The sequence below is a fragment of the Salvelinus namaycush genome, chromosome 11 (assembly GCF_016432855.1).
Source record: "Salvelinus namaycush isolate Seneca chromosome 11, SaNama_1.0, whole genome shotgun sequence".
Classification (NCBI taxonomy): Eukaryota; Metazoa; Chordata; class Actinopteri; order Salmoniformes; family Salmonidae; genus Salvelinus; species Salvelinus namaycush.
Window position 1 is genome coordinate 20,399,125 of NC_052317.1, and position 27,149 is coordinate 20,426,273.

General features: G+C 40.9%; 2 protein-coding genes across 2 annotated transcripts; both read left to right on the forward strand.

Moving 5' to 3' along the window:
• On the forward strand, positions 1-23,014 carry si:ch211-106n13.3 (vWFA and Collagen domain-containing protein). The gene is given in 22 exon segments (XM_039003161.1): positions 1-13; positions 1,227-1,787; positions 1,936-2,098; positions 2,214-2,445; positions 2,617-2,790; positions 2,953-3,031; positions 3,259-3,374; positions 3,520-3,573; positions 3,678-3,731; positions 3,825-3,878; positions 4,178-4,231; positions 4,538-4,588; positions 4,683-4,736; positions 5,097-5,150; positions 18,309-18,380; positions 18,976-19,020; positions 19,169-19,201; positions 21,329-21,475; positions 21,596-21,650; positions 22,213-22,407; positions 22,536-22,613; positions 22,827-23,014. Coding segments are annotated over 22 exon segments (2,526 nt in total).
• A 1,251-nt stretch (positions 23,015-24,265) lies between these two features.
• On the forward strand, positions 24,266-26,675 carry LOC120055554 (C-C chemokine receptor type 3-like). The gene is made up of 2 exons (XM_039003429.1): positions 24,266-24,353; positions 24,573-26,675. The coding sequence occupies exon 2, from the start codon at positions 24,591-24,593 to the stop codon at positions 25,698-25,700; it is 1,110 nt and encodes a 369-aa protein (XP_038859357.1). The 5' UTR covers positions 24,266-24,353; positions 24,573-24,590; the 3' UTR covers positions 25,701-26,675.
• The last annotated feature ends 474 nt before the right edge of the window (positions 26,676-27,149 follow it).

The following is a 27,149-nucleotide window of genomic DNA, read 5'->3' on the forward strand; positions in this document are numbered from 1 at the left end:
ATGGCCCAGTTGGGTATACCAGCAGCAGGTTGTGAGAGAAGAGGGTTGCTAATGCTAAGGTATTGTTGTAATGTTATATGAATCATCATTTTAAGTTATGTATGATCTACTAACTGCAGTACGAAAATGTATGCACTCACTACTGTAAGTCGCTCTGGATAAGAGCGTCTGCTAAACTACCACAATGTAAAATGGGAGCTTTGGATTCAGCAGCAAGGGCTTTTGACCGTCTGTTCCACAAAATGGAACCAGATAAACAAGCAAGTATGTTTGACCTATAAAGCAGCATATGATTTCAGCAACAGATTTGACGCTACAGTACCTCTCGCAGGTGGCTGCAGACAAGCATGCTTCAGAGGCTGGGTGTAACCACTCCCCTATAATCCACATCCCAACCCAAAGCCAGTAGGTCCTCATTGGGAAGTCTCAGGTCCACGTCACAGTTTGGTTTGGTATAAAAAGGCTTCCAGGAACATCTATTCATGTCTGCTAGCTATGTTACAGCCTGCCATCTTGTACAGCAGGGAGTAAGTAGCCTGTTTCAGTAAATCTAGACGCCTGTGTTACTGCAGGACTGTTTGCATTTACATTGATGAGTGGTATATTGGCAGCTGATGAGTAAAGAGTGAAGGTAAGAGAACTGTCTTAACAATTGTTAAAGTTTCTCCTAAAAATGTACTGAAGTAATGGACAAAAGTCAAATCGATATTCCTGTAAAACATGTACATTCAATGTGCAGTTTTGGGTACAACATTTATTTATCGCATAGAACTTTGAAAGTAATTTGACATGTTTTGCTATTATTGTCTTAATCATGTTTTGCTAGCTTATTACATATTTACTAAAATATGCATTTTGCCATTTAGTTTGTATCCTCCATCTTCATTTTAATTCAAGGAGGACTTTGCAGTACTGTTGATCAACAATGAAGAAATGGATATTAGGATCAGTATTAACATGGATGTTCCTTCCACATCTGAGGGGAGATAATTTAGTGGAAGATGTTGACGTTCAAGCGGGTAAATACATTTTATACATTTTTATGTATTGCAATTAATGATAATTATCAACATTGCCTGCAATTTCTAACTAATATTACTACTGTACACAGGCCTATAATGTCAATATTGTCATATTAATGCAGATTTATAAATACTGGTTTTGATGTCGGTAGCCAGCGAGGTGAATCACGTGGTGGGTAATATTTCTTCTTTCCTTGATTCCAGGCTGTAGCACAGCATCAAATGACCTGGTTTACATAATCGACGGTTCCTCCAGTGTGGGCACTCCAGACTTTGACTTGGCCAAACGATGGCTGGTCAATATCACCAGAGGCTTTGACGTGAGCTCCCGTCACACCCAGGTGGGCGTGGTCCAGTACAGCGACACGCCCCGTCTGGAGATTCCGCTGGGAAAACACCTGAGCAGCCAGGAACTGGTCGACGCCATCAACACCATCGGCTACCTGGGGGGCAACACCCAGACGGGCAGGGCCATCAAATTTGCCACGCAGCACGTCTTCCCGTTCTCCAACCGCACGCAGCCTGCCAGGAACCGCATTGCTGTGGTGCTGACGGATGGCCGTAGCCAGGACGACGTGGTGGACGCGGCCGTGGAAGCCAAGGCCCAGAATATTATCCTGTTCGCTGTGGGCGTGGGCAATGAGATCACCAACTCCGAGCTGGTGTCCATGGCCAACAAGCCCCCCTCTACATATGTTCTCTACGCTGAGGACTACAGCTCCATCGCTAACATCCGAGACGCCATGGAGCAGAAGCTGTGTGAGGGTGAGTCTGGGATCCTGAGGCTAATGATAGCTTAGATAGCTTATTTTGAGACATTTCCATAATGCAGCATGTGTCATGAACCTCCAAGATGAAATAACAGTGGTCAAAACTAACTTGCTCTCTATGTCTGTCTGTCTCTCTCTCTCAGAGTCTGTGTGCCCAATGCAGATCCCTGGAACAGCCAATGTAAAGGGATTTGAGCTGCTGTCTAGAATGCAGATCGACATGAAAGCAAAGAAAGTCCAGGGCTCGCTGATGTCAGAGACTTCCTACTTGCTTAGCCCCCGACTGGACCTCACCGACAGCACCAGGTAGGGGGACTGACCGTTTATATACACACACTCTGACAGTAAACTCCTTACAGCTCACAAGATTTCTGTAACACACTTCTACATAAAGTATAACCCATTTTTATTGATCCTCTAGGTCCATCTTCCCTGAGGGTCTGCCTCCCTCCTATGTGTTTGTGGCCACTCTACGCCTGAAGAGCCCCACCAACCATGTGAAGTTGGACCTGATCAGAGTGCTCTCTCAGGACGGGCTGAAACAGTTCGCTGTGACCCTCAATGGACTGGACAAGTCTGTCACCTTCACCAGCACAACCACCAGTGTCAACAAGAAAGAACAGTGTGTCATTTTCAATGACAGAGGAATTAAGGTCTATAGAAACACACTGACATAATGACCCCCAACACCTTTGGACTGGTTTCCTGGACACATATTAATCCTAGTGCTGGACTAAAACGCATGTTAAATGTGTCTGGGGAAACCAGCTCTTTATGTTTTGAAATGGTAGTTACCTACTCAGCAAGTTTTACTTTTTCTACAGAGACTCTTTGACTCAGAGTGGCACCAGTTGAAGCTGCTTGTTAAACCCAGACGTATCATCTGTTACCTGGACGACATGCAGATAGAGGAGCAGCTACTAGAACCTGTATTTCCCATCTACATCAAAGGAAAGATACAGGTCGCCAAGAAGGTCAAGATGGAAGCAACTGTTCCTGTGAGTAACAATGGGTGTTGGGCAAACTTGAAGAAATGCAACAACCATATATGTACAAATAATGGTTTGCTTTCATTTTAAAGGAGCTTCTATATTTGGATGAACTTTTTTACTATAATGACACAGTAACATGACTATGTTCGTCTTGTAATCCTTCTTTAGATCGAGATACAAAAACTGAGGCTTTACTGCAATCCCGAGCAAAGTGAGAACGAGACAGCGTGTGAAATATACTCTGTGGTGAGTGTAATGATACTGTAACTACGAGACTCATAATTTACTTCCACATGTCACTGAAGGTTTCTGTTGAAGGCGGGGGGGGCCAACGATAATTTAATCTTCATATCATTATCTCTCTATGTTTATTTCTATACAGGAGGATGACAGGGTGAGTATGCTTGTTGGTTGTCTATCTTTACATTACATTGTAATTATTACATTACATTTGTAGACTTGTTGGGTTGTTCCTGTTATATTAAATGGTTTTCTGCTCCCAGTGTCCTCTGGACAGACAACCTGCAGCAGTGGAGAGCTGTCACTGCCCTCAGGGGAAACCTGGGTCTCCTGGTCTTCCTGGGCCTATGGTGATAATTAAATCATAAATAATTCAACCATAAATTGATTGAGAGATGTATGACCAAACAGCTGTACAGACAAAATGCCAACTCCATCAGATGGATGACTGTATGTAAATCTCTAGTTCATAGCTTGTCAATTTGAACCCTGTAGGGCTTCCGAGGTGAGAAAGGGAGGGAGGGGCCACCTGGCCCTGACGGTAAGCCTGTGAGTACTGGCTATCTATCTTAAATATATCTAATTTCAAAACATGAGGATCAATCATACAGTATGGTGATTCTGATGAATTGTTGCTCATTTTCTTTGTGAAGGGGAAGCCAGGTGAACGTGGAATACCAGGAGAACCCGGGAAGAATGGGAACAATGTGAGTGAAATATATGTCACTACAATTTCTGCATTTTGCTGATTATACTTACTGCCACTGTGTTTGTAATGTTGGTTTCATTATTCAACTTAGGGCAAAGTGGGCATACCAGGGCATAAGGGCGAAGCAGGACTTAATGGGGCCAAAGTAAGCATCATGAGATAGGTTCACAATATACTGTAACAAATCATTTTCATATCACATAACTCGTTGTATGGCTCATCATGTTAGGTTAGATGACTTGTTAGATATTACTGCATGGTCGGAACTAGAAGCACAAGCATTTCGCTACACTCGCATTAACATCTGCTAACCATGTGTATGTGACAAATTACATTTTATTTGATCTTGCTATTAGATCTAAAGGCCCCAGGCCTAAACCATGTTACTGTAGTTTTGAATTCAGGTCATGTCTTTGTGATTGAGCTGATTCATCCTGGCTGCAGGGTGACACGGGAGCACCAGGCCTTGAAGGCAGACCTGGCCCTCCAGGACCTACGGTGAGTCATGACCCTTTAATGAAGTGTAATTATAGAGACACACACACACACACACACACACACACACACGGCTGTGGGAGCAGCCCAGCGTAATAGGCAGACTACTAAGCAGGTGCAAGTAGTGTAGACATGAATGATAAAAACAAAATGCCAATATCCAGTTTAATTTAGTGCTTGTAGACGATAGACGTATTCTCAGACTACCTTAATAACACACTACATACTCAGAGGTAGTCAGGTCTCAAAGACCATGTAATGGTGGTGGTGCCAATGGACAAGGGTTTTAAAAGACTGTTTCCATTGTAGGGACCTGAGAGACAGCTTAAATTGGAGGCCACAGGAATTCTAGGAGAAAAGGTAAGAGACAAACTTTTTCAGAAATATTTTATGGCAATTGAATGTAGTGCTATATTTTGTTGACTCTTTAATGCAGACATTTTCATATGTACAGGGAAGTCCCGGTGAAGCAGGAGCTCAGGGACCACCAGGGGAGCATGGACCACATGTAAGCTTGTATACACCTATTATGTATGCTGACCTTCATGTTCATATCTGTGTAAGGTGGCGAAAAAAATTAAGCTTAGTTGATTAATTTAGACTTCATTTTCAACATATACTGTAGATACACCCTAACTGATAAAACTGAACAGTTTTTTGATTTGTAAAGTTCAAATAGAGTAGTCTTGCACTTAACGCCAATATAAAATATCACAATATTTGATTTAATCATGTTGGCCCAACCCTATTCTCTACAACAAAACATCCAATGACAACAGTACAGTATCAGTTTGCTTGTTGGTCAGAGGGAAGTCCAGGGTTACTATACAGCATTTTATAACTGAAATTATGTTGTTTTTCTGTGCAGGGGGACACAGGGCCAGTAGGAAAGGATGGTTTTGTTGGACCAGCTGGAGTGAAGGTGAGCTGAGATTTCATTTCACATACTTTCATAAACAAGTAATACGTCTGTAGGCGATGGCAGATGTGACAAGCAAGGGACTGTGAGCTCAGTGACATCTTGTTCGAGATGATCTTCTATCTTGGAACATCTGTGGGTTTTTGGGGGGGGGTTTCAGAGGGAATATTTGTGGTTAATCTTTCCTTTTCCTTTAGAGTTGGTGGTTCCATAGGAGGAGGTTTGAAATGTTAGAGTTTCACTCATAGTTCTATATTAAGACACTTCCACAAGCTAGTCTAGGTGGCGGAAAGTCTACATAAGCTATTTCTAGAGTTGAGATGGTGGGTGCAGGAGGTAGGAACATTGTTAGTTCACTTGTAAACATTGACTAAAGTATATTTGATGTTCTTTGCTTTGGTTGGAAAGAACAGGAAGCAGGTTACCCAGATTTGAACTGTATATATGTTCAGTTATTTTTTTTATTTTTTTTAATGAATGGGGATAATTTCATTACCCCATTGTGGATAATTACTTTTTTAGCTACACCCTATAACCCTGTTTAATTAGATGTTGAACTGATGATGCTTACAACTACATACTGTAATGCAGGCTATATTTAATGAATACTCATATGCCGATCAGTACCTAGTAAACTAGCCTTAGACTTAAGAGGTTTATTTTTCCTGAGGGAACTTTGTGGTGTGTGCGCTGGATCTGTAGTGGATCTAGGAGATCCAGGGACACAAAGGATCGTTTCAGCTTCCAGTAGTAGTATGTGTAACCTGGCTCGCTGCCTGGCGTGAGTTTGGTGTTCTATAATGAGGGGTGAGCGCTGCAGAGCGGAGCGTGGCTTCTGTTCCTGCAATCTATTTTCAGAGCTCTGCATCTGCCCCAGCATCTGTTAATCGCCCAGGGAACATGTCCCTTCCTTTTGGAGTGGTGGAAATTAGTGACACCCTACCATTTACCGGTTTATTAAACTATGCACACTTACCCGTAAAGTAGCTTTGATAAAGGTCTTGGCTTAGTAAGATGTTTGTTGTCATCTTGCAATTGGAGAAGGAACGGTTTTGTGAGGGATGTGACATTTGCGCATTGTAACCATGAAAAGTACAAGTGAAACCTCAAACTGGTTTGCTGAAATTGTAAAACACCAGGGATGCCACCATTTGATTTAACTGTAAAAATCTCCTGTACACAGATAATATTTATCTTGTTGGAGTGACAGATTATTTTGAGTGTAGTTTGTAATTGCAGTGAGTCACTGTCATGGCTAATGGTCATCCTCTCACTCAAATTCATTGAATAAATACTTTTTTTGGAACTCCTTGGCTTATTATCAGCTAAATGTATCCTAAATATGTATTTTTTTATTTAAAAAAAATCCCAACCTTCCCTCTCATTTTGGATTAGAAGCCAAGGTCCCCAAATAATTCTTCAAGCAAAACCCCAGCTTTTCCAGCCCAGCTCCCCATCCCCAGCCTGCTGGTCTGGATCCAGTGCATGATTAACTAACCGACTGGTTTGATGTGGTGGCCCAGATGAAAGCCTGTTCATTGGGTTGGGTTTTCACAGTACGGCATGGCGCTGCAGCGGGCTTGGCTGCTGCACTCTGTAATCACGGCCCTGAAGCTCACAGGACACAGCAGCTGTAAAAACCAGCCACACCATACTTTAGATGTCGGAGAGGTTTGGTTTAACCAGCCAGCGAACTTGCCTTGACAACAATAGGAAAAAAAGTCTATCAGTACCAGGCTACACTTGGATCAAAATGCACAGGAATGTTTTGAGACGCATGCATAAAATTCAATGTAAACTTGAATGAAAGTTACATGTCAGATGAAGTCTCATAAAGTTTTGGGTAATTGCTATCCTAGATGAGTAAAAATGGTTGTGTGGAAATCATTTCCTAGTTTTAAGTTACAAAGGATTCCTGTTGTAATTCAGAAAACAGCTTGGTGTGAGGTCCTGTATCAAAATTAGAACGTTATTGTGCCAAGGATGCAAGTCCTATATACATATACTGTAGTTATTACCACGCATGAGATCCCCAAAAGTTCTCGTGATTTTTCATGCACGGGAAGGAACAATGTTCCGCCGCATGTGGAATGGAGTGTTCCAAGCAAGATGAGTATTCTGCTCTTGCTTTTGAGGCTGTGCCTTACTCTAAAGCATGGCTCTTCAATCCTGTCCCTGGAGAGCTAGCCCTCCTATAGGTTTTCAATCTAACCCCAGTTGTAACTAACATGATTCAGATTATCAACCAGCTAATTATTAGAATCAGCAGAGAGGAAGAGGCAAGGCGACAGGGATAACTGGGCCCAACATATGTTTTCTCCAGCAGGTGCAGTTTTTTTGTTTGTTTCACTCAAGGAGTTTTTGTACGGAGTTCAATGAGAGAGTGTTGAATTTGGTTAACAAAAAATGTAATGGTTTATTTGCTACGTGTGGCTTATTTGATTGAATAGAAGTTTCGTAATGCTTAGGTTGTTATGAGTGTACTGATATAAGTAGGTCACGTGACATCCTGGCAACTTTGAGAAAAAACACTTTATCGGAGTTGTGCCTGTTGTTCACGCGCGTCTCTGCCCTCTCATTTGCTAGAATGGTCTTGCCTCCTCCCGACTGCTTTCCATTTTTGAAGATATTTGTTTAAATTGTTAGAGCGGTCACTGGGGTATCTGGTTAATATAATGGATAATCTGTGGAATCAAGTGCGCTAGATTAGGGTTGGATTGAAAACCTACAAGAGGCTAGCTCTCCAGGAACATGGCTAGAGAGCCCTGCTTTAGAGTAAGGCACAGCCTCAAAAGCAAGAGAAGAATACTAATTTTTGCACAATCTTGCCTAAACATCCATGTCAAATAGAATGCTTCATTCCACACAGGGAGCAACATTGTTCCTTCCTGTGCATGAAAAATCACAATACTTTGAAGAGAGAAATCTTGGAAGAAGTACCTAAGTGACTCATGCTCAATCAAGTTTTGACCATGATGTGTGATTGATGTGATATACATTGGCATTTTCAACACTCTTTCAGACTTTCATTTTGCATAACCAACATTTTAGATTAAAATAGATAGATTCTGTGTATCGACATGAAAGGTTAAGTTGATGACTGACTTGTGTGAACTTTGCAATTAACATACATTTAAGGTTACACAATTAAAACACAGCTGATTACAGAACATGTTAATTCTGTATGTGAGTACAGTAATCAATGCTATATTTAAAACACAATTCAACAAGAACACAATTCAACATCCAACACCCTTTTTACTAAGAATGTTCCAAAATAGGATTCCAGGGTCTTAAAAATGTAACTAATGTCTTGTAATTTGGCGAATCGCATGAGTAATTGTGATATAGTATACAGTATTCATTATAGCATTTTTGGGTGCTATGTAATTTGAGATTTTGATAACAGGGTTTTTCTTGATTTCATGCCTTGGTTGCAGTTTTAATTTCTGAGCTTTTATGTAATTGAACGTGCATTGTTGCAGAGATGTAGAACACTAAATGGACTAATTGTAGTTAGCGTGGCTAAAACTGAAGAGCATTCAATAAGTTTGACTGTAGATACTAACTCCTTTTCTAGATAACATCTCCCACACTGTGTTGGTTGCACATTTTGAAAGCCATAATCAACACTTGTCATCCTCAATATTTACAGCCATTACAGTTTTAACATGTCTTTTTATAAGATCATACAGACCTCTTATGTTGCTAATGATAGGCTCTTTGTCGCACGTGTGCCTGTTAGATGTTCAGGAAGGCAAAGCACTTCAAAAGCAGCCCTCCGTGTGTCAGGACCTATAAACCCACAGCTTTCCCTGCTTACCTCCTTTATCATTGAAAACCTGACTGAGCAGCGTGTACTGTGGTCTGTGGTTTATATTATAAACCTATGTTGGAGGTGTATGAGTGTTTGAGAAGGATCGTCTCTTCTCTCGTGCACTCTGTTCTACTCCTGCAGTCTACACTCACCTTGGAAAATGAATAGTGTGTATGTTGTGTTAGTGAGGATTTAGAACACATTTTTTGTTAAGAGGGACTTTTGTTAAGAGTGATAGTGTTAAACCTCACTGACGGGGTATGGAAACCCCCAACTTGAGGCGATCATCTGTCTCAAAGCTCAATGGATATTTTCACATGTTACAGTAGCTATTTCAGAGTATATCAAGTATGTGAATATCATAGTTCTGTTTTATTATGTTTAGGGTGAGAAAGGAGACTTTGGGGTTCATGGTGGTGATGGACAGATTGGAGTTCCGGTGAGTCTTCATTGTTCAAATGAAACGTTATTTCTTAATAAAAGCTGGACACATTCACTAAGCCAGTCCATTTACTCATCATCCTCATCCTCATCCACTCCTATACATTCTACTACCTGCTCCCTTTAAACGATCATGTCAACTATGTTTTTCCAATATACATTAAAACCATGGATCATGGATCAAGTCACCTAAAATGACATTAAGGACTTTTAACTCAAAATAGTCATGGAGTTTGCGTAGATTTTTCTTCAAATGTGGTGTTCATCCAACCACAGTGTTTGCTAACTCCAGGATCGGTAACACTTTTTTTTTGGATAGTCCATCTGTAGATAGTCTGTAGAGTATCAGTAACATTTCAACTAACTATCCACTATCCCTAACTCTAGCTCTAACCCTAAACTTAACCCTCTTGCCCTAACCTTTATTCTAAACTTTACCCTAACCGTAAACTTAGCAAGCAGTTGCTTATCAACAGACAGTCAGTTGCTTATCAGCATCTGTAGAGCATCCAGGATCCAGACTTGGTGTATATATGACCCCAGGATCCACACTTGGTGTATAGAAAACTATTTATATGATTAAACATAAGAACATGTCTAAGCTTATTTGTCTATGCTTATCATCTGACAGAAAAATTAAAATACAGATTGTTATTATTTTATGTGTTAAATCATTCTCCCTACCCTGTCCACAAAAAAATCTTTTAAGCCACATTTCCTCCTTGTAGGAGCATGAAAACCTTGAGTAATATATACAGCGAATGTTTTAGTGCGGTACTGTGGCCCCTGGCCAGAATCTGAACCAGCTGGCTGAGGAAGCACCAATAACCACCCCCATCTGCGTAGGGTCTTTGGGTTAAACCTTTCACTAAAAATAATTTTAACCAATTGCTAAAAAGACCTGATAGCATCTGTGTGTAATCCATATGTAGCCTACATCCACAAACTACCTTGTTTCTACTAAAGAAGATACATTTTTGATCTCTAACAACCTTAATTTCCTTTTTCCAAACCATAGAAATATTATGAGAACCACTATGATGTAATAATCAGTCTCCTCTTTCATAGTCTTTGGAAATACTGCGTACAGTGCCTTCGGAAAGTATTCAGACCCCTTGACCTTTTCCACGTTTTGTTACGTTACAGCCTTATTCTAAAATGGACTAAATCGTTTTTTTCCCCCCTCATCAATCTACACACAATAACCTATAATGACAAAGCAAAAACATTTTTATTTATTTTTGTAAATGTATTAAAAAAAAAACTGAGATTACCTTATTTACTTAAGTATTCAGACCCTTTGCTATGAGACTCGAAATTGAGCTCAGGTGCAACCTGTTTCCATTGATCGTCACAGATGTTTCTACAACTTGAATGGAGTCCACCTGTGGTAAATTCAATTGATTGGACATGATTTGGGAAGGCACATACCTGTCTATATAAGGTCCTACAGTTGACAGTGCATGTCAGAGCAAACACCAAGCCATGAGGTCAAAGGAATTGTCCGTAGAGCTCCGAGACAGGATTGTGTCAGGGCAATGATCTGGGGAAGGGTACCAAAACATTTCTGCAGCATTGAAGGTCCCCAGGAACACAGTGACCTCCATCATTCTTAAATTGAAGAAGTATGGAACCACCAAGACTCTTCCTAGAGCTGGCTGCCTGGCCAAACGGAGTAATCGGGGGAGAAGGGCCTTGGTCAGGGAGGACTCCGTTCCATTTTTTCCATTCCAGCCATCACAATGAGCCCGTCATCCAATAGCTCCTCCCACCAGCCTCCACTGCTCCATTGAGTAAACAAGGTGTATGTGAGATCAAATGAATGACTAATGCAATAGTACACCTAGTCCTAGAGGCTAATCGAAAATACTTTAGTAACTACCAGTTCTCACCTCAGTGAGGTGGATGAGGTAAACATTGGGACGTTCTTTCCTGTTTTCAACCTATTTAAAGAGACCACTAAAAGGCCACCAGGTGGAGACAGACGATTATATTGACAACTGTATTTGTCTATCTGGTCTCTGTCTAATGCAATGCAAGCCTTGGTTTTTTAGAGCATTTCACAGACAACATTGAAATTTAAGCTGGTCTGTTTGAACATGGATACAGCAACTAATGTTCTTACCAAAAATAGCAAGAGGAGTTTGATAAATATTATACCAAGAAATATTGACCCCCCCCAAAAATGTACGAGTCTGTAGTCTGGCTCTCGCACAACATGAAACCCTATGGCTCGACATGTAGCTAATGTAGCCAGTGCCCTCGCATGCCATTTTCCAATCAAGCTCAAAGTATTTGAAAGAAAACAAATACTATTTGAACTTAGGTGTGGTGGCCAGTGCCCTCAGATGCCATTCTGCTGTGCCACTTTGCCCATAATTACAATGTTCCTGTTTATGGGGAAATCAAGTAAAATCTAACTGTGTTGAAAAATGAATGAAAGTCCTAATGAGCCAGTCAGCCAAGCCATCCTACAACTGTGACTTAAAATCCTGCAATGCATCACGAGGAGTAGAACTAACAGTTTATGTTGTCCTCTCTGCTAACTTTAATCATCATCATGGCTCCCTCCCTAAGTCCCATGAGTGTCATTACGTACTGTAGATAATGGGTGAAAGCTCTGACTGGCTGTAAACTAGGTTGATATTGTGGTCACCGCCAGCCGGGTAAACATGGGAACTGGAAATAGAAAGTGGGCCTCTAATTTCATGTGCACAATATCATCATCATCATCATCATCATGATACAGCTTTCTTCCAGTTTCCAGGATATTTCAAGAGCAGTAAGAGACCCTCAGCTGTGCTGAAATAGAGCTGTAGAAATTATACTGTACATGTTTATTGATATACAGTACCAGTCAAAAGTTGACACACCTACTCATTACAGGGTTTTCTTTATTTTTACTATTTTCTACATTGTAGAATAATAGTGAAGACATCAAAATTATTAAATAACACATATGGAATCATGTAGTAATGAAAAAAGTGTTAAACAAATCAAAATATATTTTATATTTGAGATTCTTCAAAGTAACCACCCTTTGCTTTGATGACAGCGTTGTACACTCTTGGCATTCTCTCAACCAGCTTCATGTGATAGTCACCTGGAATGCATTTCAATTACCAGGTGTGCCTTGTTAAAAGTTCATTTGTGGAATTTCTTTCCTTAATGCGTTTGAGCCAATCAGTTGTGCTGTGACGAGCTAGGGGAAGTATACAGAAGATAGCCCAATTTGGTAAAAGACCAAGTCCATATTATGGCAAGAACCGCTCAAATAAGCAAAGAGAAATGACAGTACATCATTACTTTAAGACATGAATGTCAGTCAATCCGGAAAATGTAAAGAACTTTGAACGTTTCTTCAAGTGTAGTCGCAAAAAACATCAAGCGATATGATGAAACTGGCTCTCATGAGGATCGCCACAGGAATGGAAGTCCCAGAGTTACCTCTGCTGCAGGGGATATGTTCATTAGAGTTACCAGCCTCAGAAATTGCAGCCCAAATAAACGCTTCACAGAGTTCAAGTAACAGACACATATCAACTGTTCAGAGGAGACTTTGTGAATCAGGCCTTCATGGTTTAATTGCTGCAAAAAAACAACTACTAAAGGACACCAATAAGAAGAAGAGACATGCAGGAGGACAAGAAACACGAGCAATGGACATTAGACCGGTGGAAATTTGTCCTTCGATCTGATGAATCCAAATTTGAGATTTTTGGTTCCCAACCGCAGTGTCTTTGTGAGACGCAGAGTAGGTGAATGGATGATCTCCACATGTGTGGTTCCCACCGTGAAGCATGGAGGGGGAGCTGTGATGGTGTGGAGGTGTCACACAATCACACTGTTGGTGATTTATTTAGAATTCAAGGTACACTTACACAGCATGGCTACCACAGAATTCTGCAGCGATACACCATCCCATCTGATTTGGGCTGAGTGGGACTATCATTTGTTTTTCAACAGGACAATGACCCAACACACCTACAGGCTGTGCAAGGGCTATTTGACCAAGAAGGAGAGTGATGGAGTGCTGCATTAGATTACCTCCACAATCACCCAATTGAGATGGTTTGGGATAAGTTGGACCGAAGAGTGAAGGAAAAGTAGTCAATAAGTGTTCAGCATATGTGGGAACTGCTTCAAGACTGTTGGAAAAGCATTCCAGGTGATGCTGGTTGAGAGAATGCCAAGAGTGTGCAATGCTGTCATTAAGGCAAAGGGTGGCTACTTTGAAGAATCTCAAATATATCAAATATATTTAGATTTGTTTAACACTTTTTTGGTTACTACATGATTCCATATGTGTTATTTCATAGTTTAGGTGTCTTCACCATTATTCTACAATGTAGAAAATAGTAAAAATAAAGAAAAACCCTTGAATGAATAGGTGTGTCCAAACTTTTGACTGGTACTGTAGATATTTGCCTTTGTTTTTTCATAGTTCTCCTGAGTGTGATATCTCTGTTTTTTCATGAACTTCATAGGGAATCCGAGGCCTTCCCGGGCAGATGGGGCCTGCTGGACCTCGGGTAATAAACAGATCAACTTAGACAATATAATCCAGTAGTTGGCCATGGCGCAATCAATGACTTGGTTGGCTCACCCTCTGTGTCATGACATTCTCTTTGCCTCCTAAGACATGACAAATTAAATATTCAGTGAAAGAGTAACTGCAAAACCTTGTGTGTTGAAAACAATGTAAAATGCATTTTTAATACATTTGATTTGACCTTGTTTTTACAAGGGGGAGAGAGGCCCACCCGGACAAGAGGGCCTGGTTGGACCAAAAGGACCTCAGGTAGGTGACGGATCGGACCTGAAAGTACAGTATGCTTGATGTTCATTACATATTTTCTTCTCTTTTCTTTTCACCCTATTGAAAATGAAATAATTATTTTGCTGCTCCATAACTCTCCTCTGCAAAATTCAGAGTGAGATCCTTCACAAAATAGGAATGTACATGTAAGTAGGAACTGTACTTCACATTCAAGTGTCATTGCTGAACCTCAACTTTGCTGCCCTCAATTGGAATGTCAAGATATTGCAACTCTGTGGTTGAATTTAACTGAGGTTCTTCTATCAGACTTGTGGCTTACATGACAACTTTAGAAGAACTGAAAAGCCAATGAGGACAAAGAGGCAATTTTATTGTCATGTGATTTCAAATCATTCTCACCATTTTATTCACCAATTGTTTTCTGTGTATCTTTCAATTTGTTTTTGTCCCTATATCATTTGGTGTGATAAAAGTAACTATTTGCCTCACTTTTGATCTATAATAAAGTCTAGTCCTCAGAATTTCACATAATTTAAAATCACATTATTTTCATGAAGTTCATTTCATTTTGCCTTACAGATGATTAAGCCATTGTTTTAAAAACGGAATTTTCACTCATGTACAGGGTCTTCAGGGTCCGATTGGTCCACCTGGAACTTATGGAATTGAAGGTTCAAAGGTAACTAGTGAACTCTTGCCGCTACTGCATTTCCCCTATCCTTAGTGTGTGTGTGTGTGTGTGTGTGTGTGTGTGTGTGTGTGTGTGTGTGTGTGTGTGTGTGTGTGTGTGTGTGTGTGTGTGTGTGTGTGTGAGAGCTGCATATACTTTGTCTGTGTATGTATTCTCTTATGTACATGTGCTTTTCGTGATGTAGTTTGTGTGTGTTCTGGGAGTGTTAATGTGTGTGTTAACACATCTCTACATGTGTAGGGGGCCCAAGGTGCGCGTGGATCAGAAGGACATCCTGGGACACCTGGACTGAATGTAGGTATTTTTCAGCTGTTTGGGGGTAGGTGAAAGATGCTATACAGTTGAAGTCGGAAGTTTAAATACGCCTTAGCCAAATACATTTAAACTCAGTAAAACTCCCTGTCTTAGGTCAGTTAGGATCACCACTTTATTTTAAGAATGTGAAATGTCAGAATAATAGCAGAGAGAATTATTTATTTCAGCTTTTATTTCTTTCATCACATTCCCAGTGGGTCAGAAGTTTACATACACTCAATTAGTATTTGGTAGCATTGCCTTTAAATTATTTAACTTGGGTCAAACGTTTTGGGTAGCCTTCCACAAGCTTCCCACAATAAGTTGGGTGAATTTTGGCCCATTCCTCCTGACAGAGCTGGTCTAACTGAATCAGTTTTATAGGCCTCCTTGCTCGCACACGCTTTTTCAGTTCTGCCCACAAATTTTCTATGGGATTGAGGTCAGGGCTTTGTGATGGCCACTACAATACCTTGACTTTGTTGTCCTTAAGCCATTTTGCCACAACTTTGGAAGTATGCTTTGGGTCATTGTCCATTTGGAAGACCCATTTGCAACCAAGCTTTAACTTCCTGACTGATGTCTTGAGATGTTGCTTCAATATATCCACATCATTTTCCTTCCTCCTGATGCCATCTATTTTATGAAGTGCACCAGTCCCTCCTGCAGCAAAGCACCCCCACAACTTGATGCTGCCACCCCCGTGCTTCACGGTTGGGATGGTGTTCTTCAGCTTGCAAGCCTCCCCTTTTTCCTCCAAACATAACGATGGTCATTATGGCCAAACAGTTCTATTTTTGTTTCATCAGACCAGAGGACATTTCTCCAGAAAGTACGATCTTTGTCCACATGTGCAGTTGCAAACCGTAGTCTGGCTTTTTTATGGCGGTTTTGGAGCTGTGGCTTCTTCCTTGCTGAGCGGGCTTTCAGGTTATGTCGACTCGTTTTACTGTGGATATAGATACTTTTGTACCTGTTTCCTCCAGCATCTTCACAAGGTCCTTTGCTGTTGTTCTGGGATTGATTTGCACTTTTCGCACCAAAATATGTTCATCTCTAGGAGACAGAACGCGTCTCCTTCCTGAGCGGTATGACGGCTGTGTGGTCCCATGGTGTTTATACTTGCGTACTATTGTTTGTACAGATGAACGTGGTACCTTTAGGCATTTGGAAATTGCTCCTAAGGATGAACCAGACTTGTTAAGGTCTACAATTTGTAGCAAAGAGGCACTGGGTTTGAAAGTAGGCTTTGAAATACATCCACAGGTACACCTCCAATTGACTCAGGCTAATTGACATCATTTATCAGAAGCTTCTAAAGCCATGACATCATTTTCTGGAATTTTCCAAGCTGTTTAAAGGTACAGTCAACTTAGTGTATGTAGACGTCTGACCCACTGGAAATGTGATACAGTGAAATAATCTGTCTGTAAACAATTGTTGGAAAAATGACTTGTGTCATGCAGAAAGTATATGTCCTAACTGAGTTTGTTAACAATACATTTGTGGAGTGGTTAAAAATGAATTTTAAGGACTCCAACCTAAGTGTATGTGAACTTCTGACTTCAACTATATACAGTATTTTAGTACTGGTGGCTGCAAATGGGGTTTTTCCATACAGGATCCACCTCAGGCAGAAGACTTCGAATTGGGATATATCTCTCAGCATCATTATAACTCACAATACATATCATTATGTTTTACTGCTGTAGACCTATGGTTCATGTGCTTTTGGCCTTGTGCCATTCAGTACTAACAAGTAGAAGTCCCCCGAGAATAAAATACCAATTGCACTACTGTACATGGAAAGGAAATAAGTAATGTTCTGTGTGTGTGGCTCATTTTGCCCTCTGTCACAAAGACGGAATCTACCTACTTGAATGTACAGTGCCTTGCAAAAGTATTCATCCCTCTTGCCATTTTTCCTATTTTGTTTCATTACAACCTGTAATTTAAATTGATTTTCATTTGGATTTCATGTAATGGACATACACAAAATAATCCTAATTGGTGAAGTGAAATGAAAAAATCTACTTGTTTCCAAATATTCTAAAAAAAAAAATAACAAAAGTCGTGCGTGCATATGTATTCACCCTGAAGGAGCTGCAAAGTTCCACAGTGGAGATGGGAGTATCTGTCCATAGGACTACTTTAAACCCTACACTCCACAGAGCTGGGATTTATGGAAGAGTGGCCAGAAAAAAGCCATTACTTAAAGAAAAACATTTGCAAACATGTTTGGTGTTCACCAAAAGGCATGTGGGAGACTCCCCAAACATATGGAAGAAGGTACTCTGGTCAGACGAGACTATAATTGAGCTTTTTGGCCATCAAGGAAAACGCTATGTCTGGCGCAAACCCAACACCTCCCATCACCCCGAGAACACCATCCCCACAGTGAAGCATGGTGGCAGCATCATGCTGTGGGGATGTTTTTCATCGGCAGGGACTGGGAAACTGGTCAGAATTGAAGGAATGATGAATGGTGCTAAATACAGGGAAATTCTTGAGAGAAACCCGTTTCAGTCTTCCAGAGATTTGAGAATGGCACGGAGGTTCACCTTCCAGTGGGACAATGACCCTAAGCATACTGCTAAAGCAACACTTAACTGGTTTAACTGGGGAAACATTTAAATGTCTTGGAATGGTCTAGCCAAAGCCCAGTCCTCAATCCAATTGAGAATCTGTGGTATGACTTAAAGATTGCTGTACACCAGCAGGTCCCATCCAACTTGAAGGAGCTGGAGCAGTTTTGCCTTGAAGAAAGAGAAAAAGTCCCAGTGGCTAGATGTGACAAGCTTATAGAGACATACCCCAAGAGACTTGCAGCTGTAATTGCTGCATAAGGTGGCTCTACAAAGTATTAACTTTGGAGAGGTGAATAGTTATGCATGCTCAAGTTCTGTTTTTGTTTGTTTCACAATAAAAACTATTTTGCATCTTCAAAGTGGTTGGCATGTTGTGTACATCAAATGATACAAACCCCCCAACTCCAGGTTGTAAGGCAACAAAATAGGAAAAATGCCAAGGGGGAATACTTTCGCAAGCCGCTGTACATGTATGATTGTTATACAGTAGTGGAATTGTTATATTTTGTTGAAGCCATTATGAAGAATGGGTTTCCTGTTGATTCTCCAGGGAGTGGAGGGAGAGCAGGGGATTCAAGGGTTACCTGGTGACCGAGGACTGCCAGGGTTCAAAGGTCACAAGGTAATGAATTACAAAATGATAAACACTTTCACATATAAACTACATTACAAAAGTAACTTAACTAGAGTAGAGTATGGCTTTTTGGTTTATTAACTGTTATCAATTGGCGCAGCGGTCTAAATCAAATCAAATTGTATTTGTCACATGTGCACATGTTACAGTGAAATGCTTACTTACAAGCCCTGCATCTCAGGGCACTGCATCTCAGTGCTAGAGGCGTCACTACAGACACCCTGGTTCAAATCCAGGCTGTATCACAACCGGCCGTGATTGAGAGTCCCATAGGGCAGCGCAAAATTGGCCCAGCGTCACCCGGGTTTATGTCCGGGTCATTGTGAAATAAGAATTTGTTCTTAACTGACTTGCCTAGTTAAATAAAGGTTCAATTTGTAAAAAATATATATCTAATAAAAAAAATCATATGACTGACTCGAGATACCATGTCTGTCATTGTTTTCAGGGGGAAACTGGTGAACCTGGTCCCAAAGGAAGCCAGGTATAATACAATACAATAAATCTGAAATGTATGTTATATTATGAGCAACAGCATTGAATGGTGTTTTTCATCACTACCCATACCCTCCTGTTTCTCCAGGGTGAGAGAGGCAACAATGGAGTTCCTGGGAACACTGGGGCAAACGTATGTAACATTTAACCTTTCACCTCTTAACTCTGTTTAGGAGGCATGCATCAATGATACTGTAACTAAAGGATATTCATACTGCCTTTTAGACCATCCATTTATTTCAGTGTTTTTATCCTCATGTTGTGTATGATTGCCACTGCAGGGAGAAGCTGGACTCAAAGGAAGCAAAGGAGAGGTTAGTTTGATCTGATTAATTTCATCTTAGAGTTGATGTTCTACTTTATCCTTTCATTTGACATAGGTCGAAGTTCAATTTACAAATGTAACTTCTCAGTTGTACACTGAGTAATTGAAAAGTACACCTATAGTACAGAAGGTGTATTTAGAAGACGATTTGTCCTATCATGCTAACATATAGAAACAAATTCTGATGAAGGGAAGGGAAATGTATCTAGTAGTCAGCTCTGCATTCTCTACTCTCTCATGAGAACCTCATGGTCTATGAAAACAAATAGACATACACTACTGTTCAAAAGTTTGGGGTCACTTAGAAATGTCCTTGTTTTTGAAAGAAAATCAATTTCTTTCTTTGTCCATTTAAAATAACATCAAATTGATCAGAAATATAGTGTAGACATTGTTAATGTTGTAAATTACTATTGTAGATGGAAACAGCTGATTTTATTTTATAAAAAAAAAAAAAAAAAAAAATTATATGGAATATCTACATAGGTGTACAGAGTCCGATTATCAGCAACCATCACTCCTGTGTTCCAATGGCACGTTGTGTTAGCTAATCCAAGTTTATCATTTTAAAAGGCTAATTGATCATTAGAAAACCCTTTTGCAATTATGTTAGCACAGCTGAAAACTGTTGTTCTGATTTAAAGAAGCAATAAAACCTTCATTAAACTAGTTGAGTATCTGTAGCATCAGCATTTGTGGGTTCGATTACAGGCTCAAATTGGTCAGAAATAAAGACCTTTCTTCTGAAACTCGTCAGTCTATTCTTCCGAGAAATGAACGCTATACCATGTGAGAAATTGCCAAGAAACTGAAGATCTGGTACAACGCTGTGTACTACTCCCTTCACAGAACAAACTGGCTCTAAGCAGAATAGAAAGAGTGGGAGGCCCCGGTGCACAACTGAGCAAGAAGACTAAGTACATTAGAGTATCTAGTTTGAGAAACAGACGCCTCACAAGTCCTCAACTGGCAGCTTCATTAAATAATACCCTCAAAACACCAGTCTCAACATCAACAGTGAAGAGGCGACTCCGGGATGCTGGCCTTCTAGGCAGAGTTGCAAAGACATAGCCATATCTCAGACTGGTCAATAAAAATTAAATATTAAGATGGGCAAAAGAACACAGACACTGGACAGAGGAAGATTGGAAAACAGTGTTATGGACAGACGAATCGAAGTTTGAGTTGATCGGATCACAAAGAAGAACATTTGTGAGACGCAGAAAAAATAAAAAGATGCTGGAGGAGTGCCCGACGCCATCTGTCAAGCATGGTGGAGGCAATGTGATGGTCTGGGGGTGCTTTGGTGGTGGTAAAGTGGGAGATTTGTACAGGGTAAAAGGGATCTCGAAGAAGGAAGGCTATCACTCCATTTTGCAACGCCATGCCATACCCTGTGGACGGTGCTTAATTGGAGCCAATTTCCTCCCACAACAGGAAAATGACCCAAAGCACAGCTCCAAACTATGCAAAAACTATTTAGGGAAGAAGCAGTAAGCTGGTATTCTGTCTATAATGGAGTGGCCAGCACAGTCACCGGCTCTCAACCCTATTGAGCAGTTGTGGGAGCAGCTTGACCGTATGGTACGTAAGTGCCCATCAAGCCAATCCAACTTGTGGGAGGTGCTTAGGAAACATGGGGTGAAATCTCTTCAGATTACCTCAACAAATTGACAACTAGAATGCCAAAGGTCTGCAAGGCTGTAATTTGTGCAAATAAAGGATTTTTTTGGACGAAAGCAAAGTTTGAAGGACACAATTATTATTTCAATTAAAAATCATTATTTATAAACTTATCATCTTGACCATATTTCCTATTCATTTTGCAACTAATTTCATGTATGTTTTCATTGAAAACAAGGACATTTCTAAGTGACCCCAAACTTTTGAATGGTAGTGTATGTGGTTTGGAAATTCCCCCTCCGTCTTCACATTGAACATATTCAATTAAATAAAAAAGATGTTGAACAGAATGACACCATCCTATGCAGACATTGCTTTCAATAGTCAAGTGAATTCAACAGACTGCTCTCTGTTTAATTGTTTGCATACTCGTATGTTTGCAAACATACAACAATACACCAACTGAATTAGCTGTGATGTTGTCCCCCACCAGAAAGGCCTATCAGGAGATACTGGAGCCAGAGGGCCGGAGGGGAGGAAGGGGGACGTGGGTCTGATGGGAGCTGCTGGGCCTCGCGGCTCTCCTGGACAAGATGGGTTACCAGGGCAACCAGGAGAGCTGGGATACCCAGGCAAACCTGTAAGTTGACCACATCTGTTCCTCTAGACTCGAGTCAAAGCCATTTGCCCGAAAATGTCAATAGAGTCATTACCAGCTCATTAACTACCAGCATACTGATGTGAATGTATTGCCTTTCAGGGGAAGCCACCAACTGATGACCACTTGATGATGCTTTGCGCTAATGTTCTTCGGAGTATGTTTCCTGCTATTTTATTTTATGCATAAGCATGACCATTATCTGTTGTATGGATTCTTGAAGATTTTTGGCTGTTAAAAATGATAAACTTCAAAATGCTTGCTAGGAATTTAGGCAATCATCCATTGTTTTGTTTTTTCACCAAGTGCACATATCCATGCCGTTTCAAAATAGTCACTATGTTGGTAACTGTAGGTCTATGCATACAGTAGTATCCTGTTGAACTATGTGTACAGCAGCACGCCTCTATCTAGTGAACCAATGCAGATTTCATTTCTGCAATTTGGTGACAAAGCGCATCCTCTGATATGTGCATGGTTTCATAATCACTGTCTGGGCATGAGTCAGAACAAGTTGCTATTTTTGACACGTAACACTCTTGGAGAGATTACACAATAACATACTGACAGTAGCCATGAAAATTAGGATCTCGCTCCAAACTAAAGAAATGTCATAGAGTACATTGTTGCAATGTTCAGTAAGCCTATGTCAATACAGAAACAAGACTAGCTAGTATTGTGTGCTGCATACAGAACAAATGCTCATTTCCCCTATCTAGATCAGCTGCCGCAGCTCCTGGCGATGTTGGCATCAAAAAGTCAATGTGGGCAGTGTGAGACAGTGAAGGGGCCACCTGGTGAGCCAGGCCCTGCCGGCCCCAAGGGCCCCAGTGGAACGCCAGGGTACCCTGGCACGCCCGGTTTACAGGGTTACCCAGGACAGCCAGGCCGGATGGGACCTCATGGGCACAAAGGTAACACAGGGATTGACGGTCAAAGAATTTGACTTCAGTCTATGTAGTGCTGTTGATGTAAATTGCAATTCCATGGTTTTGGGATTAAGCAACCTTGCTGACTGTTTTTGCTATGCTTTTATGTGCAGGTGATATTGGACCAATGGGGTTAAAGGGGTCCAAAGGAGATGGAGACACAGGGTTGACAGGTCCTCCCGGCCCAGCAGGTAACAATCCCCCACTTCTTGTAGGAATGTTGAGTGATGCTATTCATGTTTTCACAAACAAATGTATACCTGTCATCTACAATTGAATACTGACCAACATACTGTCTGACCAATTGATCAACATGTGTAGGAGTCTGTAGATTGTCCCTGTGGCTGTCAGGGATATGTGATAAACAATTCCACTCTTCGTGTCTTTATCTTCCACCTCTGCAGGTCTCCAGGGGCCCAGAGGCAATGACGGACACGGTGTCTCAGGGCCTCCAGGTGAACCAGGGAAGTCAGGAATTCCCGGCAGCCCAGGGAAGCGTGGCCCTCCTGGGGCCAATGGCGTATGTGACCCCACCTCCTGCTACCAGGCTATTCTCAGAGAGGAACGCTACAGCAAAGGACCCAACTTCTAGGTCTCACAAGGAAAGCAGGACATTTTAATTTGACATTTTGAGACTAACAAAGTCAAGGACTGCTCACTGAAAAATCAAGGGCTGCTGGAGTGAGTGAGTTAACCCTTTGTTTCATGTGGGATGATCCACTCAGACTTGAGATAAAGAAACAGAGGATATAGGGCAACAAAGTGACGCAAATTGGTATCCAGCCAAACAGGGTTGTTTGACAGTCTTCAGGCCAGGGGTAATTCAGCGATTAGGCAGAAGTGATGAGGACAAGTGGTGATTAGGGATATTATTACCCATCACTGGCTCATAACATCCGAGTGACAATGTTGTTTTTACTGTCTATCAGTGTCGAGGAGGTATAGAAACTTACAATGAGAATTGCACTGCCTTAGTTAAACTACCTCTTTGTTGGATCCAAAGCATTAAACACGATCTGGAGTGACAGGTAGCAATTGTGAAAAAGTTTTCTCCCAAATGATTTACTGTATGTTCAAGAGCAACACTAGGAACATACGACTCTGCATCAGAAGTCTTTCACTTTAAAACTACTAGCTCTTCACTACAATGTATTTTTAAGTAAGTACTATATTTTTTATATGTAGAAATTACTTTTTTAAGTCATTTATTTTCCTTTTCAATCAAGCTTGTTAGTCATTCATTTGCTTCACTTCTACGGGTATAAACATATTTATTGTCCTAGTCATCATAGATATGTTTATTGTTACACAACTTCTGCATTTTCCCCTCAGTGTTCAGAGAACCTCCTGCTGGAAGGAAACTAGCATGTCTACTGTCAGTATGCGTCGTCTGTCTGTAGTAACCATGAACACTTTTACCTGATTTAACTTCCATCTATCTTATTTTGAAAATCTTTTTTGAGTTCAATTTTTATTCTTCCCCACAATATGTTTTAATATATCAAATGGGCTATTTTGATACAGTTTGTAGTATACTTTTTAAATATTGTTGTCCTGTTACAATTGACTTTCTTAATTTGATTTCCACATTTCAAAACAAATGTATACATTTCTCCATGTATTTTCTTATCAGAGAAAGCACTGTTGACTGTGAAGTCTTTTTTGAATAAACTTTTGTTGTAGTCTTGTAGTTGAATCCCATGTTACAACCTTTTTTATGATTACGATGAATATGGTTCCTCTATTGAACAGTGTCAAGACAGCCCCTTGTTTGGGAGGCTCTTAGGCTGGAGTAGATCACATGTCTCTAGCAGGACCAACACCTCTCGCACACAAAGCTTCAACCTACTATACTAGCATTGACACTTTAACAGGAAAACCACACTTCCTTTCTGACAATCACAATACCAGGACCTAGAAAAGTCACACTGGTAAGTTGTTAAAGTATCGCTTTAAGTATACAGTCCACTTGCAGATTGTAGGGTATTTACTGAGAAGTTAAGTAGTTAAAATGAGTAGTTTCTGGTATTTACTTAATTTTATTAAAGAAATGAAAGCTAAATAGTGTGTAACTACCTGTTTATCTTGCCATCTGCAAATACTAATAATAGCAGACCAGAAAATAAAACATATTTACAACCTTTAAACAGGTTAAGAGACTGACAACCATGGCGGAGTACAACGACTTCTTGGCTTTGCTCAACGATGAAAATGACATGGATTATAACTACACAGACCCCATCTATGTTGTGGATAAACTGGTGAATCTTTGTGCCACAGCTGATGTGAACAAATTTGGAGCCCAGTTCACTCCAATATTGTACACCATCAATTTCCTGCTGAGCATCACTGGGAATGGGCTGGTTCTGTGCATTATTTACAAATACGAGAAGCTCACTTCCATCACCAACATCTTCCTCCTCAACCTGGTCATCTCTGACCTGCTGTTCGCCTCCAGTTTGCCCTTCTGGGCCGTGTACTACTTCTATGGGTGGATCTTTGGCCCGGTCATGTGCAAGCTAGTGGGTAGCGTGTACTTCATAGGATTCAACAGCTCCATCCTCTTCCTCACTCTCATGACCTTTGACCGGTACCTGGCTGTGGTCCATGCCATCAACGCTGCCAAATGGAGGAGGAAGATCTACGCCTGTGTCTCCTCGGCAGTCGTGTGGTGTATCAGCCTGCTGGCCAGTGTCAAGGAGTTGGTTCTATACAATGTCCGGAAGGATCCTCTTGACGGACACCTTTGTGAGGCAGCTGGTTGGCAGCTGCCAGCTGGTTGGCAGCTGGCTGGTTACTATCAGCAGTTTGTGATCTTCTTCCTGTTTCCCTTGGCTATGATCATGTACTGCTATGTTAGAATCATGGTCCGAATCATGTCAACCCAGATGAGAGGGAAGTGCAGGGCAGTCAAGCTGATTTTCGTGATTATATTCACGTTTTTTGTGTGCTGGACCCCATACAATGTTGTAAATCTATTGATAGCCCTCCAGATCTCCACCAGTGATGATTCTGAGCAGTGTTCTGAAGCGCTTAACTACGCTCTGTATGTCACTAGGAATATAGCATACCTCTACTGTTGTGTGAGCCCTGTCTTTTACACGTTTGTTGGGAAAAAGTTTCAGAGTCATTTCAGGAAACTACTTGCAAAGCGCATCCCATGTCTGAAGAGACATATACTGACTAGCCAAAGTAGCAACAGTAGAAGAACTTCTCAGAAAAGTCCACATACCATGTATGAATATGAGAAAGGAACTGGTCTTCAAACCAGAGTATAGGTTCCGGTACCCATTTTGGGTGCCGGTACTGTTTAAATTTAGGTGCAGGATCTCCACAATACTTTTGAGCTAATATTCTTTTTTTTACCCCCTTTTTAATTACAATCTTGTCTCCTTGCTGCAACTCCCCAACGGGCTCGGGAGAGGCGAAGGTCGAGTCATGCCTCCTCCGAAACATGACCCGCCAAACTGCGCTCCTTAACCCGGCTGTACTAATATGTCGGAGGAAACACAGCTCATCTGAAGATCCCAGCCAATATCTCCCCTAAATCAGATGGCCAATTGTGCGCCGCCCACAACCGGTCAGGGCCGGTTGTGACACAGCCTGCGATCAAACCCAGGACTGTAGTGACGCCTGAAGCATTGCGATGCAATGCCTTATATGGCTGCATCACTCAGGAGGCCCCTTGAGTTAATATTCTATAAGAGGAACAGGAGCTCAAGCAGTAGAACATTTTAGATGCCGGTACTTACAGTAGCTCTGGTGAGCTCCTGCCAGGTCAAAAACATGCCATTTAGCAGACACTTTTATCCAAAGTGACTTACAGTCATGCTTGCATACATTTCACATATGGGTGGTCCCAGAAGTTGAATCCACAATCCTGGCGTTGGAAGTGTCATGCTCTACCAGGTTGAGCTACAGAGGACAAACTGTTGATATGGTTTGTAAATGATGTACAAGATGCCTGATAAGGTATATGTTTTCCATGATGTTTAGCTTTGTTTGCATGCTTTGAGAAGGGTTTTATGTTAATGTTCTCAGGGAATTTCAGCACAACTCAATGTGTACATGCAATTACAATTATGTGTAGTTTTGCTTCTGACTTGATGTACTCAACATTTGTTGCTAAATTGTAAGTTACAATACAAATTACATTTTAAATCATTTGATTCTATAAAATAAAGTGTACATTTTATTTGCTTCAGGAACTTGAGATGTTACTATCTGCATTAAATTGTTGATAAAATAAAAAATATATTTGTGCCTTGTGGCTCTGAATGTTGAGCAACTGAATATCGGTCTACCTGTTGAGAGAGATGCATATTATATGCTCTATCATACTCTATGTACTGTAGGCCTATCATACCATATTCTAGTTGCCATAACTATGGTCAATATAGCTATTTTCAGAGCAGCCTGTTCTTGGTATTACTCAGACCTCCCCTACTCACACTTCTCTTCTCAGAAACTGGTTGGAGAGCATCCTGTTAGTCATCCTATTATTTATATTTCACTTTACTTAACATTTAGGGACGGTTTGCCCGGACAGAGATTAAGCCTACAGTCTTAGAAAAAAAGGATTCAAAAGGGTTCTCCCCATAGAATAACTATTTTTGGTTCTATGTAGAACCGTTTTGGGTTCCATATAGAATTCTCTGTGGAAAAAGTTGTACATGGAACCCAAAAGGGTTCTTCAATTGGTTCTCCTATGGGGACAGCCGAAGAAC